This window comes from Apis dorsata, unplaced genomic scaffold (assembly GCF_000469605.1).
Source record: "Apis dorsata unplaced genomic scaffold, Apis dorsata 1.3 scaffold_82, whole genome shotgun sequence".
Lineage (NCBI taxonomy): Eukaryota > Metazoa > Arthropoda > Insecta > Hymenoptera > Apidae > Apis > Apis dorsata.
This window is the reverse complement of record NW_006263380.1, coordinates 1,157,900-1,176,939: the sequence shown is the minus strand read 5'-3', so window position 1 is coordinate 1,176,939 and position 19,040 is coordinate 1,157,900. Positions and strand designations below refer to the sequence as shown.

Genomic DNA, 19,040 nt, shown 5'->3' with positions numbered 1-19,040 from the left:
ATATATATATATATATATTATGAAAAGAAAAGAAAATTAAATTTTATTTTATTTATTTTATAAATATTTATATAAATTTATAATTTTTATGAAATTACGAAAAGAATTCAAATTTTAAAATAAATTTATTTTATTTAATGTTGCTGATTTGAAATATTATAATGAAAACTTAATTATATTTTTTACTTTGAAAATTTATATTTTTTTGTACATTTGTATATATTATTTTTGTATTTTAAATATTTTTTTATAATCTTTACAAATGCATTAGAGACGCTGATTATATAGAGTTGGAAATATAGAAAAATGCGTCACTAGAGGCGTAGTAGAGAAAAACATAAGTCAGTATTTATCACCAACAAACTCGTATCTATTTAAGGTTCGTTTAACTCCCCAAAAATTCGAGTATTTATATTGAAGAACTTTATTTATTTACTTTATTTATTTATTTTATTTATTTTTATATAGATCAATTTCCTTATGTGAAATATGTAAATGTAATTAAATTGGATAAACAAAATATGAAACATTCTATAATAAAAAAATACAAGTGCACAAGTGAATAAAAAATATGATTAAACGAATAATGAAAAAAAATAGTCTTTTTCTTTATAATATTATATTTACATAAATAAACGAGAAATTTATTTGCAAATTCTATTAATTTAATAAATATTAATGCTATTGTTTTATTTTTTAATAATATTGTATAATATTATATAAAAAAATTCATAGAGACGGTCCTGTTTTATCTATTAAATACATCTATGAAATCATTTTTCTCCCATTAAATATATATTTCGTTAACATATCAAAGCATATTCAAGTTATTTAAATAAATTGTTACTATTATCCTATCTTTAAGTATATTTTTCCTTAAATTTCAAAACGGAAACTGAGGGACTATTTCTCGTTAGCGTAGAGTGGAAAAGTAAATTGCAGTGCGCAGACGAACTGACGCACGGTGATTGTTGTGACAGAAGTAGAGAAGAGTATCATCGTATCGTCGTATTTCCAGTTCGGAATCATTGTACAAATCGATAAGAAAAAGAATTTGGTAGCTAAAGAGAAAAAGTAAGTCCATTAAATTGCACGGCTCGTGCAAACGCGCGGGCACGATGAAGTTTCATTACAAAGAAAAACACTCTTTCGAAAGGAGGAAGGTCGAGGGTGAAAAGATTCGACGAAAATATCCCGAAAGGGTTCCTGTGAGTATCTCGTCCGAAAAAGTTAACCATTTTGTTCGTCAAGAGGAATTCATTTTTCTATCCAATAGAATGGACATTACCAAAAAAACATTGATTAAAATTATTTCTTTATGAATAATTAGACTAAATTAATTCATAGTTAACTGATTCAATCCGCATTTAGAGAATTTCCTGGTCTGGAATAAGCGAAGGTCGACTTTCTACGTCGTATATACTATTATTTCAAGATGATGCAAATTTTTTTTTTTAATTTAAATGCTAACAATTAAATTTACCGTTCGTATCATATTTCTTTGTGTGCTCGCCTTGCCATTGCTCGAGTCTATTGATCGTACTATGCTCATATCTATAATTTTTGATTGATAAAATTGAAAAGAAAAAGTATTTTTTCTTCTTGCTCGATTTTTAAAAAATTTTAATGTATTAATTTTCATTTTCATATATAAAATATGAAACATATGAAATTATTTTAATAAATATCAAATATATACGATATCAAATGTAGATTTTAAGCTATTTTAATCGTAACAATAAACCAAGATATATTTTATGATTCAAATAATGATATGATTTTGACATAATAATTAAAGATTTTCTTTTTATTTTTATTAAAATATAATGAATTTAAAATTAAAATTAATAATTTTTATTTAATTGTATTATTTCATTAATAATATTAATAATTAAATTTATATTTCTCAGGTAATTGTTGAGAAGGCTCCAAAAGCAAAAATTAGTGATTTGGATAAACAAAAATATCTAGTACCATCTGATTTGACTGTGGGACAATTCTATTTTTTAATCCGTAAACGAATTCACCTTCGTCCAGAAGATGCTCTATTCTTTTTTGTGAACAACATTATTCCTCCAACAAGTGCTACAATGGGTTCTCTTTATGCAGTAATTATATAATTTTAAATACATTATAAACATATGTGTGTATATGCGTATGCGTGTGTATATGGTGTGTTATGGTGATGTGTGTATGTGTGTGCGCGCGCGTGTGCGTGTATGTATTAGCTATATTTACTGTAATTTAAATTTTTCATAGGAACATCATGAAGAAGACTTCTTCCTCTACATAGCATACAGCGATGAGAATGTGTATGGACACTAAATTACACAAAAATAAAAAAAAAACATCCGAACAAAAGAGCAGACAACAAAAATTTGCCATCAATAACAACGTAGTCCTTTTAGAAGCTTTTGGAAGTGTTAACAAAATTACATCTTTCAATTATTTGAGTGAAATTTTAAATTTTAGCATCATAAACTAATTTTAACTTTGCTTCCTTAAGATAAATTGGACACGTTCGTCTGCCAAATATACGAACGTTGTATTTTTGATTCCGTCACTCACCGCTAATCGGCGAAAGCTTAGGGAATCAGAATGTAAGAATCAGAGCTATGATTTCTTTATCATATCTAGCCTCATATTATAAAATTGAAAAAGCGATGGAAGAAAAATTTTCTTCATGTTAAAAAAAAATAATTAATTAATTCACAATTATTACAAATATATTTACACGCATTAACGATAATTTAAAAGTTACTAATATCTAGAATGGTCTTATGATAAATTTATAACTCTGTGTAGATGTTTTATGTGATATAATTTTCTTTTATTTAGGCTAGTATTATTCTATTCACATGATTCAATATTATTTGATCATAACAAAATGGAAAGAACTTGCTGAAAATATGGTGAGGTAAAAATTTGTTGTAACGGCTGGATGTGGGCCAATAAAAAAAATATAAAAATAAATTTTGAGAATGTAATTGTTTCCCTATCTAAAAATTACACATTTCTGAAACTATAAATTCGTGACATCAAGAGAAAACGGTTTGAAATTGGAACTCGTTCATAATTAAAATGTTTTCGTCGCGATTCGTTCATTTTTAATATGTTTTTCTCTGAAGTACTGCTTTCTGGGTTATTCAAGTAGAAAATCATCTAGTTAATGCCTTTCTTTTGATGAAAGAAGTTGAAAAAAAATGGAAATAGGAAACAATGAAACGAATATTACAAATTCTTCAATTACAGAAACATACTTTGTTTCTGCTTATAATTTGAATCAAGAAGATAGTAATTGGATTATAACAAATTCATTCATAATTTTTACTATGCAAACGGGTAAAGTTCTAAATTAAATGATGCCAAGGAATGCAATAAAGTTAATTTTTTCATTTATTCAGGTTTCGGTATGTTAGAATCTGGATGTGTTTCTTTAAAAAATGAAGTTAACATTATGATGAAGAATGTTGTTGATATAGTACTTGGCGGTTTAACTTATTGGGCTTTTGGTTTTGCAATGAGTTTTGGAACAGATAAATTAAATAATCCTTTTATTGGTATGGGCGAATTTTTAATAGATCCTTCTTTAGAAGATGAATTTATGGGTCCGAAATGTGCGGCATTTTTATTCCAATTAAGCTTTGCAACCACTTCAACAACTATTGTTAGCGGTGCTATGGCTGAACGGTAATTATGTAAAATATTTTGTAAAATTTTTTTAGTCTACTTGCATATCATATAATTGCAGATGTAATTTTAAAGCATATTGTTTATTTTCTTTCTTAAATACAATTGTGTATTGTGTACCAGCTGGATGGATATGGGGTGATCAGGGTTTTTTGAAAAAATTGGGTGCCGTTGATATTGCTGGTTCAGGGGCAGTGCATCTTGTTGGTGGTAGTTCTGGTAAAATATGAATACATTTTTGCAATAATTTAATAAAATATTTAAAGTATTAATTATAATAGCACTTGCATGTGCCATAATGTTGGGACCAAGACTAGGCAGATATGATAATGGAATTGATCCATTGCCTCTTGGATGTCCAGTTAATGCTATTATGGGCTTATTTGTACTCTGGTAAAATAAATAATTAAATCTATAAATAAATTATTTTACAAAGTTTCAATATATTAATGAACATAATTATACAAGGTGGGGTTGGTTAGCTTTTAACAGTGGTAGCACATATGGTGTCAGTGGACAACGATGGCAATATGCTGCAAGAGCAGCAATTTCTACGATGTTAGCAAGCATGGGAGGTGGTTTAGTTGGTTTAGGCTTTAGCCTAAATGGTCCAGATAGAATTGACATTTTGAGTCAAATAAATGGCATTCTTGGTTCATTAGTTGCAATCACAGGTGAGTTTCAATATAAAATAATTAATATTCATAAAATATTTATTATTCTACTAATAACTTTATAGTATCAGTTAGGTGGTTGTTTTCTTTTTAGAGCCTGGGAATCTATAATTGTTGGAATGATTGGTGCCTTTATTACATGTTTTACTATGCCCCTATTAGATAAAATGCACATTGATGATCCTGTTGGAGCTAGTGCTACACATGGTTTTAATTTTTTTTCTTAATTTTATTAATAAATATTTTGAAGATTTCTTATTTTATTAATCATATTCTTTTGATATAGGTGCAAGTGGAATCTGGGGTATTATTGCTATTGGTTTATTTGCAGACAATCCATATCCCCTTAATACTACCAATGGAAGAAAAGGATTATTAAAAGGTATATAAATTTATCTTATAAAAAAATTAAATTATATAAAAATATCTCTTTCTTTATAGGAGGAGGAGGATATTTGTTAGGTATACAATGTTTAACAGTTGTATGCTTAGCATTTTGGAGTTTTATTGTATCTACTATTTTGTTATGGGTAAATAATAGTAAATATATATAATATTCACTAAAAATTTCTTATTTAATTAATATTTTATTATTATAGTTCATAAATAAAATTATACCAATTAGAATGAGTATTCATGACGAGCTTTTAGGTGCAGATTTAGTAGAACATCGAATACGACATTCACAGGTTTTTATTTTAATTATTACATATTTATAATTAAAAATTATGTACATCATGATTATATATATTTTTTAGATTGGAATAAGTAGAGCCATGTCTGCTCTTCGAATTTTAGAAAAACATGAATTAACAAATGTTCATCCTGTGGGAATCAATCCAGGTAAGATGCATTCGGTTGAAAAATATTATAAAAATTATTACAAATTGATTGTTACAGGTCATGATACATATATTAAAAAATATAATCGTAAAAATCGTTTTAATTATGGAAAACAATTTTTTCTTGAAAAAAAATTATCAAAGAATTCTCAATTGAATACAATTACTGATGCTATACTAACAGATAAAAACAAGCCAAATTTTGCTTGGATAGATTAGAATATTCTTCAAGATTGTAGTAATTTTAAATTTATTAGAAATGTATAAATATATTCATATATATGCTTTTTAATGCTTTCATATTTTACTATTATATCATACAATGTACGCGCAATCTCTGATAAATAATTAAAATGTTACACATATATAAATAAAAATTATAAATACTAGCATATAGAAAATAATTCTATTGAAAGATCACAGACACTGTACATATTGATTAATAATATGATATCTATACAAAAATTTCTTTTATTATAAATTTCAGATAAAATATTGTTATGAAATATTATTTGTCGTTTTTATTTATTTAAGATATAATATTGGACGCTATAATAGGCAGGAATAGCTGCACAAAGACTATGTTACATAAATATTCAGAAAATAATTTCTAATTTTTTATCTAATTCGATATTATCAAATATATATAAATGTAAACTATATTTTTTTGTGGTTAATTAGACTTATAATTATCTTTAGAAAATGCTTGATATTTTTTTTAATTTGATTATAATTAAAATTATATGTATAGTTTCATATATAAAAAAAACATATTTTTTAAATGAATACATATTTATATAACTATAATTATAGAAAATATATTCATATTTTTTTTTAAATAAATATCTATACTGAAAATATGTTTTAAATTTTAAATTATAAATTTTATATTTATTTCATAAAATGGCTAAGATTGCATGAATGATATTATAAATATAAAACTTCTTAGCACCTGTAATTTTATGAATCTATTATAATTACATATTAATTACTGCCCATTGTGATACTTCTGTTGGTAATCCAGAATAATTTTTTACAGCTTCCATAACTTGTTGTGAAGTGAGTAAAAATTTATAATATTGATATTCTTTTTCAACTTTTGAATTCATGCCACTCACTGGCAGTATAAATTCTAAATTCTGTGGAAATATGTATTATATTACTTTTTATTGAAATAATAAAATAATACTATTTTGTTTTTATGTTACAATTGTTACCTTAATATGTTCAAATGCTTTCATAATAACAGGCTTTTGAACAGTTTGTATAGAAGAATTTTGATTAGCAAATTTAATATAACGATTATAAATTGCTTCAAAATTGAATGGCTCTCCATCATAAATTTCTGTTTCATGTTTCATTGATATTATCTAAAATATATATATTGGATATCAAAAATATATCCCATATTGAAAAAAATTTATAAATACACTTACTAAACACATTTCTAATACAGATAATCCTTCAAGCATTAATACTTTGTCATCTTGAGAAAACATTTTACTTGCTTCTATAAAATCATTTATTTCTAGTCTTTGATGTTTCTCTGATAATGAAGAAACAGTTATTGCCAGAAAATTTCTAAAACTTCTTTCACTTACATCAATTTGATACATTTTTTTTAATAGATTCACCATAGTAACATTACTAACTAAACTTTTTATATAATCATTCCATACAGACCCAAATTGTGGTTCTATTATACAATCATCATATTGATGCTCTATCCTATTTATATTTTCATCATCAGGAAGACTTAAAAGATGTTGAAAAAGTTCTAAACGATCATCAAAAGCAGATGATGGTTGTTCTGACAATGACATATCTCCAGGGAATAAAAATATTTGCCGATGAGAAAATCTTGATTTAACTCTTTTTTCTAAGAGTTCTATAACATCTAATCTACAAGTCATTCCTATTACACATATTGGTGCCTGAACAAATGAAAATATAATTGATTTTCAAATCAATTTTAAGTTAATACAAAATATTACACTTACTTGTGCAGATTGAGCAATATCAAATAGATTATATAACAGAGTTTGATTATGATGTTCACAAAATAAATCAAACTCATCTAATATGAAAATAACTGGTTTGGAAGACTTCTTATCACCTGATTTCAAACAATCAAGAAGAAAAGATAAATTTTCAGCAAATGTGCCAAAAACTTTACCATCAACAACATTTTCTAATTGCATTTGACGTGTAGCATCCTTCAAAGCTAATCGATCATCAGTGTGAACAAGACCATTAAGATTTACTATTAATGCATTTTCTTTAAAACTTTTCACATATGACAATTCTTTTAAAACACTATTTATTAGCTAAAAAAATAATAATATGTATAAAGAAATCAAATATGATTTTATAAAACAAATAATTAGGACATACTGTTGTTTTTCCACTACCCCTAGGTCCAATTAATAAAACAGAATTACTTTCACCCATATCTACTGTTCTTTTTAACAATTCTAATATGTGCATTCTTTCTTTAACATAATGTCTGAATTTTGTTTCAGGACACATAATTTTACGCTTTAAATATTTCCTAGTTAACAGTATCATATTATCTTGGAAGTCAATTGCCATATTTTTTTTTTTATTCATATTAATTTGCCTGAAACGCGCCAAAAATTTATATTAATTTTTTATCAAATTTTTTTTATATAAATTAAAATATAATTGCACAGAAATAATTTTATTAGAATTATTTATAATTTCAAGTATATATAAACATACATATATATTACAATTTTGTATAAACTTAAAATATAATTTGACAATCGTTTAGCATTCCTAATTTCTAGTCAAATATAACCTATTAATCGTAACAAAAAATGTGTACAATATTTTAAGTATGTATTTATTTTTGGATTTAACTCACTTAAATAAATTCGATTTTGAATAGTTGAATAGAAAATCAAAATAGTATTTTCACAGATTCTAATCCTTAAATAATATTAAATATTCAAGTTACAGAAGTACTAAAACCAGATTGTTTACAAAACAAATATGGAAGACGCAGAATCCAAAACAGATAAGAAAAATTGTACGTTCTTATTTAAAAGAAGGAAAATTCGAAGCACTGCAGCTAGAAAACGTAAAATAGGAAATAACGAAAATGGTAACGTATACTTAAAGAATATTAGATTTTTCTTCTTTTGTCTTATTAAATTTATAATTTCATTATATAAACTCGATTAGTATAATCTATAGGTTATGTTTAATGCCATAAATACTAATTTTTTTATTTTTTTAAACAGAGAGTAGTGAAGATGAAACTACAGTAATTAGGAAGGAAAAGAAGCAGGATGATAATAATCTTATGAAACAAAGTGTAAGATGGACAATCTTTTCTAAAATTATATTTATGATATTTTTTAATAAAATATAATAAAACTAATTATAATACTTAATAAAATTTGAATTAATAAAACTGGAAACATGGTGTAAATATAGCTCTTTACAGACTAATACAAGGAAATTAAAAGATCAGCAGAAAAAAATTAATAATGATAGCAGTGAAGAAGAAAGTATTACAGTATCTTACAAGAGTTCTAGAACGCCTATGCCAGCAGGACCAAGCGATCAAGGAGCAACAGCAATTTTAGAAACAGAGACAGAAAAGGATAAGGACGCTCAAGCTTTATTTGAAAAAGCTCAAAAAATAAATGAGGTGCATAATGCAATGGTACAAAAATATATTGAAACAACATTATAAAATATAATAATATTTTTTTAGGAACTTGAAGGAAAAGAAGATGATAAAATATATAGGGGTTTGAATAATTATATTCAATATTATAAAAAAAAAGATACAGCTGCTGGAAATGCTTCTAGTGGTATGGTACGTAAAGGACCAATCAGAGCACCATCTAATCTTAGAGCAACTGTAAGATGGGATTATCAACCAGATATATGTAAAGATTATAAAGAAACTGGTTTCTGTGGTTTTGGAGGTAAATAGAATTAAAATTTTGTTAATTTATTAAATTCTCATTTATTTTTCTTATTTATTTATTTTTATTTTCAGATAGTTGTAAATTTCTTCATGATCGTTCGGATTACAAATTGGGTTGGCAGTTAGAAAGAGAAGCTGCTACAGGAGAATATAATAATAGTGGAGACGAAGATGATAAAAAATATGAAATTAACAGCGATGAAGAAACATTACCATTCAAATGTTTCATTTGTCGCAATAGTTTTACCGACCCTGTGGTTACAAAGTATATACTATAATTCTATATTTCAAATTTAACTAGATACAAAATGTATAAAATGAATTTTTTTTCAGATGCAAACATTATTTCTGTGAAAAATGTGCTTTAGAACAATATAGAAAAAGTACAAGATGTTACATATGTAATGTGCAAACCAATGGCGTATTTAATCCAGCCAAGGAACTAATTGCACGAACGAAGATAGAAGAGAAAGCGAAAACTGTAGAAGATGATGAAATTTCTGATGAATAAAATAAAGCACATATATTGTTTATTTTTAAAATAGTTATATTTTTTTCCAAGCAATTACATTTTCTTTTATGTAAATAAATTTATAAACTTTGTTATATGAAGAAAATTTAATTTCTAATAGATAAGATATATCTGAATTAAAAAAAAATTTTATATAGGAATTTTTTTTCTAAAATAAGTTTTAATTTAATTTTAACTTAATTTACGTTTAATTAATTTACGAAAAAAAAAAGTAAAATTTACAAAAAGAATAAATATTTATATTCTAAAGTTTTCATCCATAGAAAAATTGATTGTAATTTAATCAAAAAATTAAAAGTTAAGAAGATAGCTTGACAACCCTTGCTAATAAAGAATCCAGATTTGGAAGATCTTCATGTATGAGCCGTTCTACAAACACTCGTCGAGTTGACGTCGAACAAGGGTCGAGGGGAAATATAGTGGTGGTTTCGTTATATATTCGTTATAGAGCGAAGGTGATTCTAACTGGTCGTAGTTGTTCCCTTAATCGATACACGCGCAGTGTTGTTTGTCTCATACTATGGAAATGTTACCGAAGCTGCTTGTTTCTCATGAACATTAAAAAGATATTTAACTCCGAGATATTATAAAATCATTTCGATCAGAGATATTAATCGAAAAATGTGAAGTTATAGAAATATAAAGAGATTGTAAAACAAAATAATTATTGCCAAAAAAGTTCGAGAATTCTCGTATTTTCGACTTGTCGTCCTTTCATTGATTTCTAAAATATCAACGCCGCGCGCAAAAATCCAAAGGTGTAATGTGATCACATATGAAAATAAAATCGACATGAGAGTATATTTTTCATAATTAATCATAAATAGAAAATGTGATTTTTTTTTGCAAGATATGTTTTGTGAAAATTGTTGACTCGAATATAGTTATCATTAGCTAAGACAATGCTATTAATCACATATCACGAAATTATAATTGAGTTATGGTCAGTCGAATTTTGCCGTGCAAGTAATCTACTTTTGACTGAATGAAATTCCAATTGAACAGTAATATTATTCTAGTAATAGTTTGCTGTCAATTCTATCCTAAGACACATCATCATCCTATAAGATGATACATTTAAACATGACAAGCCGTCTTTTACATGTATGATGATGGTGTAAACGCGGTAAACAGCTGTTGTCACAGTTTCTTTAGAACAACTGATACGATAACATCGATAGTGACTTCCTACCAAACTTGCGAAATTATCCTCCTTTGCATTACGAGTGTATCTATCATCAACGAAAATATAACTTTGATTTTAAATAAAATTGACTAAAACAATCAACAACAATAACTAATGTCTTGGATTGAATGCATTAATTGTCGTTGAACGACACGTTTAAAAAATCAAGAAATGGAAATACTTGCCTGTAGAAGGAACGTGAAGAAGGTGTTACGTTTCACAAAAATCTTTTATTAACCAGGTACGAAAAAATATATTACACTATTAAAATAAGTTATTTTAATATACAAATATTTTATATTTAATATCAAAAATAATAATCATATATTTCTATTGAAATTTATACAAAAGAGTAGAAAGAGTACGAATCTCGTATATATCTTCTAATTAACGTTAATCACCAATTAAATATAGTTATCATGCACGTGTTGAAGTCTATGCGTATTGTAATAATTGTCATTGCACACGGATGTCGACATTTCCATACGAATATCAAACGAACAGGGTACTTGCGTCAGTCAGCCAGAGTCAGAGACCGATCACAGCATCCGACGAGCAAAATTTCTATTATGCGTTACGAAAGCTATGGAAATTTAACGAGTACACATACACATTACTAGACCACGTGCCATTTCTGTTTCTTATCTGTTAGTTACATTATAATACAACATTCGCATAACACATAATCGTTATATTTATCATACTAAGTGATTTTATTCTAGTAGTATAAAATTATTTTGACAAATGATAATCAATTCAGAAAATATACATGTATTTATATTCATCGTATTATAAGACGTGTGCAATTCAATGTAAAAAATTGAAAAGAACAAAGACGAACAGGAATGTGAATATTTTATTTTTTTCGTTTTTAATATTGGTAAAAAAATTAAATCATTTTCTTTTTCTTTTTCTTTTTAATTTGTTTGAAATTGTTCTGTCTATTTCGTTTTATGTACACACATTGTGTAAATTGAATGTATATGTATAGGCATTGTCTGCTTTATCACATGAAAGTGTTGATAAATATTTCTTTCGCGAACATCTTGTAATCTGAGTATTCGTTAATTTCCCATTGCATCAAACGTTTTTTCCTTTTTGAATTTCAAGAAAAAAATATTTTCTTACAATAATTATATAATAAACATTAAATAAAAGTACACATTACAAAAACAATACTATTATCTCATCGATCGAGTAATCAGAACAAAAAATGAACATATGTTATTTGTATTATATTTTATTTCTCAATGATGTTTACTATGTGATTACTTTATTTACTGTATATATTTGATTTTTATTCTATGTAGCTATGAAACTATGAAAATTAATTAATTCATTACTAACTTTCAGCATAAAAATTTTTCTCATTTTTATCGATTTATTGTTTATCGATGAGAGAAATAAATGAAAACAAAATAAAAAATAAATATATAAGGAGAGAAATATATCGCATTTGCCATAGTAAATAAAAAGAAATAAGGAAAAAACAAGAAAAATGTCAAAGAAGAAACATAAAAGGTTGCGGAAACGCAAACTCTGTTATACTTAACAATGTCCACCTCGTTGATGCAAGGTTGACACGTGTAATCGTGTATATTTAAATAAAGCTACATACACACCCTATACATGAGCTTTATTCGTAGGCGTTTATGATCGACTTATATGAGTGAACATGAATCGATAAATTAACGTGCCATCATGTGTGTCTGATGACACGTTCCAAGGCTTGTAACTGTAATAATAAATTCCTGCAAAAATGCACGCTTCGATGAAATCTTTAATGACGTTATATTGACGCAAGATGAATATTATTACGTATAGATAAAATTTTTTAAACATTTTCGAAAAGATTCCTATACCTCAATAATAATTTCTTAAATTATAAAACTATAAAAATGATAAAATATTCTTCTATATATATTCTATGTTATATATAATATATTTCTTTAAAAGAAAGAAGATATCACCAATTTTTCATAGAATTATTAATAAATAATTTTAAAAAGAATTCTAGAACAATGATTTTCAACTTTAATAATCAAATGCTTATTTTTATTTCAATAATAATATAAATAGCAGAGAAAGAAATTTGTGAAAAAATTTTCAACTTTACATATTTTATGTGATACTTATTAACTTTTGTTGATCAAGCTGATAATTAATTATGTTGCAGATGGTTTGTGGCAGTGATGCCCTCGTCGGAGGAGGAAAGCCAGTGGCTCGTTGGCAGCGGGGGTGGTCTTGCATCTTCCGGCGGTGGCACGATATCCGGAACTGGAGAACGTACGTTAAACATTAGAGGAGGATTATATACTGAAGAGATGACGACTCAACCAACGAATACAAACACTGCAAGTGTGAACACTGGTTCAGCCGATTCTGCTGAACATGATCTTATTGACTCTACTGCGGATGCAACACTTTTAGCACAATTTCACGAAGATGCTATCAAGCAGGTGTGTTATTCTATTTTCATTTTTTTCATTTCAAACATATATTTATTAGGGTTTACATTAAAATGTTTATATTAAAATGAATAAAGTGTTTATATTATAAAATGAATTTAGTTTTAATTGAGTACAATTTTAAAGCTTTTTTTTAGAAAAAACAATTTTTTGAAAAATTATTTTATTATAAATTTTATTTTTTATAATTAACTATTTACATAAACTTTTAAAATGTTTATTTGTACTTTTTATATATAATATTATTTATAAAATGTAAAATATCATTTATAAAAAGTTAAGAAAAAAAAAAATATATCATTTATATATTCATTTTATATATTGGTAATAAATTTTATGCACATTGCAAATAATAAAATTAATAAAATATTGCAAAATTCTAAACACAATATCAAAGTTCTTACTTAATTAAAATTTGAATTACATTGCAAGCCAATTGCGATTATCGAATTATCGATTATCGATCAAAAATTTTTAGAATGTTTTTTTTAAAGTGTGAAGCTGATTATAAATCAATGAATTTATACAAATTTAAAATCTATTTTTGCATTGGTTATTATAACGTTCGACATATCGAAATGAAATATTAAAATTTGATTAATCGAATAACAAAAACATAACCTATAGTAAATGGCGTCCTTTTTATTCAAGTTATTTTTTTTAGTTCCTTAATTACCCTTTCACTGCCAGTGTTTTAGATTTTTTTAAAGTGTCAATATGGATGAAGTTTTAGATGAATCAATTGTAAAAACAAAATATGAGTCAAGAGAGATACCAGGCTATCTAAATGATTTTCCAGTAAATAGATTTTCTATAATTTATATTTTGAAGGTTATATTGTTATACATATATATTTTTATAAAAATATATAAATGTATAGCAATTATCGTTTATATTAAATAAAATTATATTTAATAAACAATGATGCAAAATATCTGATTATTTATTATCTTGTATCATATTATATGTTATTAAATTGTTAATTATTTTTCAGGCTGGTGTTGGTTATTTCCAATTATTAGCTGCTCTATGCACAGGTTTGAGTCTTGCAGCAGATACTGTTGAATTTTTTGTTGTACCATATATTTTACCAAGTGCTGAAGTTGAACTTTGCATTGAGGACAATGAAAAAGGATGGCTCAGTTAGTTTTTATTTTACTTTGTATAATGTATTTTTTTCTATAATTATTCTTCTATTCTAATAATTATTCTTATACTCTTTTCTTATAGGTAATATTACTTTAATGGGCCTTGCACTAGGTGGACTATTTTGGGGTGGTTTGGGAGATAGAATTGGTAGACGAAGATCTTTATTATCTGCAATGGCTGTTCATGCTTTATTTAGTGGTGTTGCAACTTTTATGCCAACTTATGGAACTTTTATGTGTGCTAGATTTTGTTCTGCAATTGGGTAAAAAATTCTTTTTTTTTTTTTGTATTTATATTTAAATAAATTTTAAATATTTCATTAAAAAAAAAGTTACATTTTATTTCATTTTATTTCACAGAGTAGGAGGATCTTTACCATTAGCATTTACATATCTCGCAGAATGTTGTCCAAGATTAAGCAGAAGTAGATGGGTTGGTCTATTAGTAGCAGCAGGAGCATTGGGAGGTGTATATGCAGCTCTTTTAGCATGGGTAGTAGTTCCTACAACTGGAGAAATGGTAGTTCTTGAAAATAAAGAACATTTCAGTGCTTGGCATCGCTTTCTTTTACTTTGCTGTTTACCTGCATTATGTTCTACTATTGGGCTTATTTTTCTACCAGAAAGTCCAAGATATTTGGTAGAAGTTGGCAGAGATGTGGAGGCAATGATGGTTTATCAGGTATTTTTTATTATATATATTTGTATTTAAAAAATGTTTTTTTTTATATTTAAGATATAATATTTTTTTAGAAAATATATAAAAAAAATAATACACGGAAAGGTGCAACAGGTGCACAATATCAACTTTCTGAATTAGAGCTTCCAACTAAAAGGCCTCGTGGTTTAGCACCTCCATCTCCTAGTAATCATACTAGTGTTTTGGCTGATATTATTTATTCCATTGAGATGGTACGAACATATATATTTTTTTATTTCAATATAATTTACAAAATTTACCATTAATTTTTTACACTTATTAACATTTAATTTTTATTAAATTTTCAGTTCTGGAATTCCTTTTTAGAATTATTTGTATCGCCTCATTTGCGCGTCACAGTAGTGCTTATAATTATTTGGTCAACTGTATCATTTGGGTATGTATTTTTATTAAATATTTTAAATATTTCACTCTTTTATTTTTTAATATTCTGATTTTTTTTTCAGATTATATGGTCTTATGGTATGGTGTCCTGAGTATCTTAAACTTTTGCGTGCTACAGAATATAAAGCTCATAAAGTTCTATTTCATGATGAAATATACACAGGAAGAACATTCAATGGTTCTTTAGAAAATTGTCAATATAAAGATTCAACATTTTTGAATTGCAAGTAAGTAGATATGAGAAGAAGTATATATATAAAATTAAGCTTGATTTTATAACAGAATTTTTGTTTCAGATTCAGTAAAATGGTATTCAGTCATGTAGATTTCGATAATTGTACTTTTCAATCCGTAGAATTTAATAACATAAAATCTAGTAAAACTCATTTTACACACAGTATTATTGTGCATTCAAAGTATGCATTTAAAATGACAATATTTGGCTTTTTCTTAAATGTAAAATATATATGATTATCTATTTTTCTAGATTTGTAGATACGGATCTATCTGCACAAGTTTTTACAAATTGTACACTTGAAAATAATACAGAATTAAGTTTAAGAGGACCGTGTCCGACTCTTGATTTGGATTATAATATTTACATAGAAGAAGCATTACATGGTCATCTTGTTGCTCAATTATCCTTTGTGCCTGCTGCTGCTTTAGCAGGGCTAGCACTTACTGTGTTTCAACGGCCAAAGATGATTGGTATTTCATTATTTTTCTCCTCAATAGCTGCTTTATGTTTAATTTTAGTGGGCACAAATAGTTCTGCAGTGCTTGGTTTTGAAGGTGGTTTTATAGCAGTTTTTGCTATTGCTTGGACATCTCTTACATTGGTTACAATTGAGAGCTTCCCAACCCATTTAAGGTAAATTTCGTTTTGATTTTTATTTCACTAAAGAAAATTTAAAAAAAAAATAGATTAATAGTAAGGTAATATTAATTTTTACAGGTGTACTGGTTTCGGTTTTATAGCAGGCGTCATAAGAATATGTGGTTTAATAGGAACTACAACTTATAAAACCTTAGTTAGCGCACCTCTTATTGCGCCTGCATTGCTAACCGCATTACCGTTATTAGTAGCTAGTGTTGCAACATTCAAATTGCCTCATACACATACAGTTTTCTTGTAAGGATATTACGAGTAAGTGAAAAAAAAAAACAGAGATGTGTCATATAAAAGACGTTTTTAATATTTTAATGAATTATTTATGGAATCTGTTAAAATAGTTTCATTTGATATTCTTACATGATATAAAAAATTTCGTGAGAATGTTATTAAATTTAAAAGTTCAGTTTTTAGTAGGAATATTTGGACAAACATTATGTAAAATGAAATATTTTCGACAAATTCTTAAATTTATAAATTTAATAATTATTATTTTTCTTTTGAAGTGTGACTTCGTACAAAATGGCATATCTTAAATTATTAAATGAAACGATAAATCGTGATTTACATAAAAATTTGAGTATATTAAGCGCACAGAGGTTCAAAATTAACTATCTTGTACGCTACGATATGGATTTTCTATAAAATTTTAATATGTGTGTTTTAAGTGCTGTTAAAGGCAATTGTTATAGTAGAAAAATCTTAGAAAAAAGTAAAAAGTATATGGAAATTTAATATTTGAATGATATTAGATGAAATTTCATGTAAAACTTATACTCCAAGATTTTATTCCATCTAACATCAAAATCATTGTTCAATTCATTCTTCATAAAAAAAAAAGTATAATGCACATATATTTATAAAGTTATTTTAATAAGGCAATAGCCATGAAACGTGTCAATTTTAATGGATGAAAAAAAAGTGAAATTCCTCATCCATACTGATACGTCAAAATATAACAAAAAATTAAACACTAGGAAATTTTGCTTATTAAATATGCATTTGAATATTTGGAATAGAAAAATAGAGAATGTTATTTATAGTGTGTATTTTTTTTCTTTACAATTAGATTAGATAGACTATGCATGATTCCAAAATTATTATATTTTAAGTATTTCAATTGAAAAAGTTTGCCAAGGACAGTATCATGAAAATTTTTATATTTACAATTGCTATACGCTTTTGCTATTTGAGAAATATATGTATACATATATATATATATACATATATATATATATATATATATATATATTCTAAGAAAATAGATAGGGAACCTCGAATCGAGTAATAATAAATTCTTTCTAATGTGAAAGGAAGGTAATCAAGCAAAGATATATTCAGTATACTTTTGCTTTTTAATAATTAACTAGCTTATATTTACTCTTAATATTAGATTTGACTAAAAAGCATTATCCATGCAATCCATGTAAATGCTGCCGTTCGTAAATTCCCTCAAAACTAAAGAGTTGGAATCGAGAGATGGAAGCTTTAGCTTCATTTATTATAAATTTGAGAGATTATTGTCTCTAGTCAACTTTTAATCATCTTTAAGCTTATAAAATGCGAATGAATTTTAAAAAAAAAACGCGTCAATCTTTCTAATACTTTCAAACGAAGTAGATGAAATTATTTTCCACAAAAAGAATATATACTATCATCTTACTTATAAAACTTGCTAATTGCATTTTGCAATCTTGGCTAGAATTTCATTGTTATTGCGGAAAAGAAACCGTGATGACATGCCAAAGCTAAAAAAAGTACTGGTTCCTCAGAACGGATGACTATTTTTAGGCAATAAGAATATAAAATAAGTTTTATGATATGATTATTGAAATATCTCATTCTTATATATTGAAACTTAAAATATTACTAAGTATTTAAGGAAGTTTATTAGTGAGATAAAAACAAACTGCTGTTGGCAAACTTAATCATATAAAAATCTACGTCCCATCATGGTTAGTGAATTTTTCATATCAAATTGTTGATATCTAATTTAAAAATAGAAAAAAAAGATGGTAATATTATGAATCGAGTGCTATGGCTAGTGTTATTTAAAAAGAAGTAGAAACGAGTTAAAATTATTTTATTATTCGCACAAGTTTCCATATAATAATTCTATTTTTTTATTAAAAAAAAAAAATAACGTAATAATTTTAATATTTAAAAAAATTGCTCGTTTCTACTTTCGCAAATTGTATTTATGAATTTGACAATGAAACAAGTCTGTGCTAGCATTATAAATTAAAGATAATCTTTATAATTATGAATGAAAATATTGGCTCTTTCTTTTTTTTTTAAACCAATCAAAATCAAGATTTTAATAATAAATATTATCATAAAAGGTCTCTAGAAATTTTTTTTTAAATATTGCTGGCACATGCAGTTTCACTTAATTAAATCGTACTGCTACAATATTAAATTTATCGTCGCCCGTAGATAATATATTTTAATCGACATATCACTTATGAACGAACACTTTAGATTCATAGGCTTTAATTAGAATAAACGTATTTAGAAGTATACCAGGAATCATAAAAGA

The 19,040-nt window shown here is 26.0% G+C and overlaps 5 protein-coding genes and 1 long non-coding RNA gene across 12 annotated transcripts; 5 read left to right on the top strand and 1 right to left on the bottom strand.

Annotated features, from left to right (window-relative positions):
• Nucleotides 1-795: 795 nt before the first annotated feature.
• On the top strand, nucleotides 796-2,960 carry LOC102673892 (gamma-aminobutyric acid receptor-associated protein). Its single transcript, XM_006611016.2, has 3 exons — nucleotides 796-1,208; nucleotides 1,911-2,108; nucleotides 2,260-2,960. The coding sequence occupies exons 1-3, from the start codon at nucleotides 1,119-1,121 to the stop codon at nucleotides 2,323-2,325; spliced, it is 354 nt and encodes a 117-aa protein (XP_006611079.1). The 5' UTR covers nucleotides 796-1,118; the 3' UTR covers nucleotides 2,326-2,960.
• Nucleotides 2,961-3,126: 166 nt separating this feature from the next.
• On the top strand, nucleotides 3,127-5,867 carry LOC102674021 (putative ammonium transporter 3). 4 transcript variants are annotated; one of them, XM_006611017.2, is made up of 11 exons: nucleotides 3,199-3,342; nucleotides 3,405-3,690; nucleotides 3,752-3,909; nucleotides 3,972-4,083; nucleotides 4,159-4,364; nucleotides 4,440-4,571; nucleotides 4,651-4,746; nucleotides 4,806-4,894; nucleotides 4,964-5,053; nucleotides 5,123-5,207; nucleotides 5,741-5,867. In XM_006611017.2, the coding sequence occupies exons 1-11, from the start codon at nucleotides 3,204-3,206 to the stop codon at nucleotides 5,818-5,820; spliced, it is 1,473 nt and encodes a 490-aa protein (XP_006611080.1). In that variant the 5' UTR covers nucleotides 3,199-3,203; the 3' UTR covers nucleotides 5,821-5,867. The 4 variants fall into 4 exon arrangements, with proteins under 4 accessions (XP_031364117.1, XP_006611080.1, XP_031364119.1 ...); XM_031508258.1 differs by lacking the exon at nucleotides 5,741-5,867 and adding an exon at nucleotides 5,265-5,595 and having other exon boundaries at nucleotides 3,204-3,342; XM_031508257.1 differs by lacking the exon at nucleotides 5,741-5,867 and having other exon boundaries at nucleotides 3,127-3,342; nucleotides 5,123-5,583.
• A 105-nt stretch (nucleotides 5,868-5,972) lies between these two features.
• Nucleotides 5,973-8,244, bottom strand: LOC102674475 (origin recognition complex subunit 4). 4 transcript variants are annotated; one of them, XM_006611021.2, is made up of 6 exons: nucleotides 8,158-8,244; nucleotides 7,601-7,826; nucleotides 7,207-7,533; nucleotides 6,643-7,140; nucleotides 6,424-6,576; nucleotides 5,973-6,345 (listed from the first exon to the last, which is right to left on the bottom strand). In XM_006611021.2, the coding sequence occupies exons 2-6, from the start codon at nucleotides 7,814-7,816 to the stop codon at nucleotides 6,184-6,186; spliced, it is 1,356 nt and encodes a 451-aa protein (XP_006611084.1). In that variant the 5' UTR covers nucleotides 7,817-7,826; nucleotides 8,158-8,244; the 3' UTR covers nucleotides 5,973-6,183. The 4 variants fall into 4 exon arrangements, with proteins under 4 accessions (XP_006611084.1, XP_031364121.1, XP_031364120.1 ...); XM_031508261.1 differs by lacking the exon at nucleotides 8,158-8,244 and adding an exon at nucleotides 8,094-8,118; XM_031508260.1 differs by lacking the exon at nucleotides 8,158-8,244 and adding an exon at nucleotides 7,960-8,080.
• Nucleotides 8,183-9,712, top strand: LOC102674681 (E3 ubiquitin-protein ligase RNF113A). The gene is made up of 6 exons (XM_031508263.1): nucleotides 8,183-8,333; nucleotides 8,473-8,546; nucleotides 8,679-8,885; nucleotides 8,952-9,168; nucleotides 9,243-9,435; nucleotides 9,504-9,712. The coding sequence occupies exons 1-6, from the start codon at nucleotides 8,222-8,224 to the stop codon at nucleotides 9,679-9,681; spliced, it is 981 nt and encodes a 326-aa protein (XP_031364123.1). The 5' UTR covers nucleotides 8,183-8,221; the 3' UTR covers nucleotides 9,682-9,712.
• A 1,630-nt stretch (nucleotides 9,713-11,342) lies between these two features.
• Nucleotides 11,343-18,797, top strand: LOC102674908 (synaptic vesicle glycoprotein 2B-like). The gene is given in 13 exon segments (XM_031508256.1): nucleotides 11,343-11,383; nucleotides 11,385-11,490; nucleotides 11,492-11,535; nucleotides 13,065-13,347; nucleotides 14,351-14,498; nucleotides 14,587-14,767; nucleotides 14,865-15,186; nucleotides 15,258-15,416; nucleotides 15,513-15,601; nucleotides 15,672-15,836; nucleotides 15,906-16,025; nucleotides 16,097-16,480; nucleotides 16,565-18,797. Coding segments are annotated over 13 exon segments (2,208 nt in total). The 5' UTR covers nucleotides 11,343-11,357; the 3' UTR covers nucleotides 16,746-18,797.
• On the top strand, nucleotides 12,213-12,650 carry LOC116184983. Its single transcript, XR_004149671.1, has 2 exons — nucleotides 12,213-12,464; nucleotides 12,535-12,650. It is a non-coding gene; the product is annotated as an uncharacterized LOC116184983 (long non-coding RNA).
• Nucleotides 18,798-19,040: the final 243 nt, after the last annotated feature.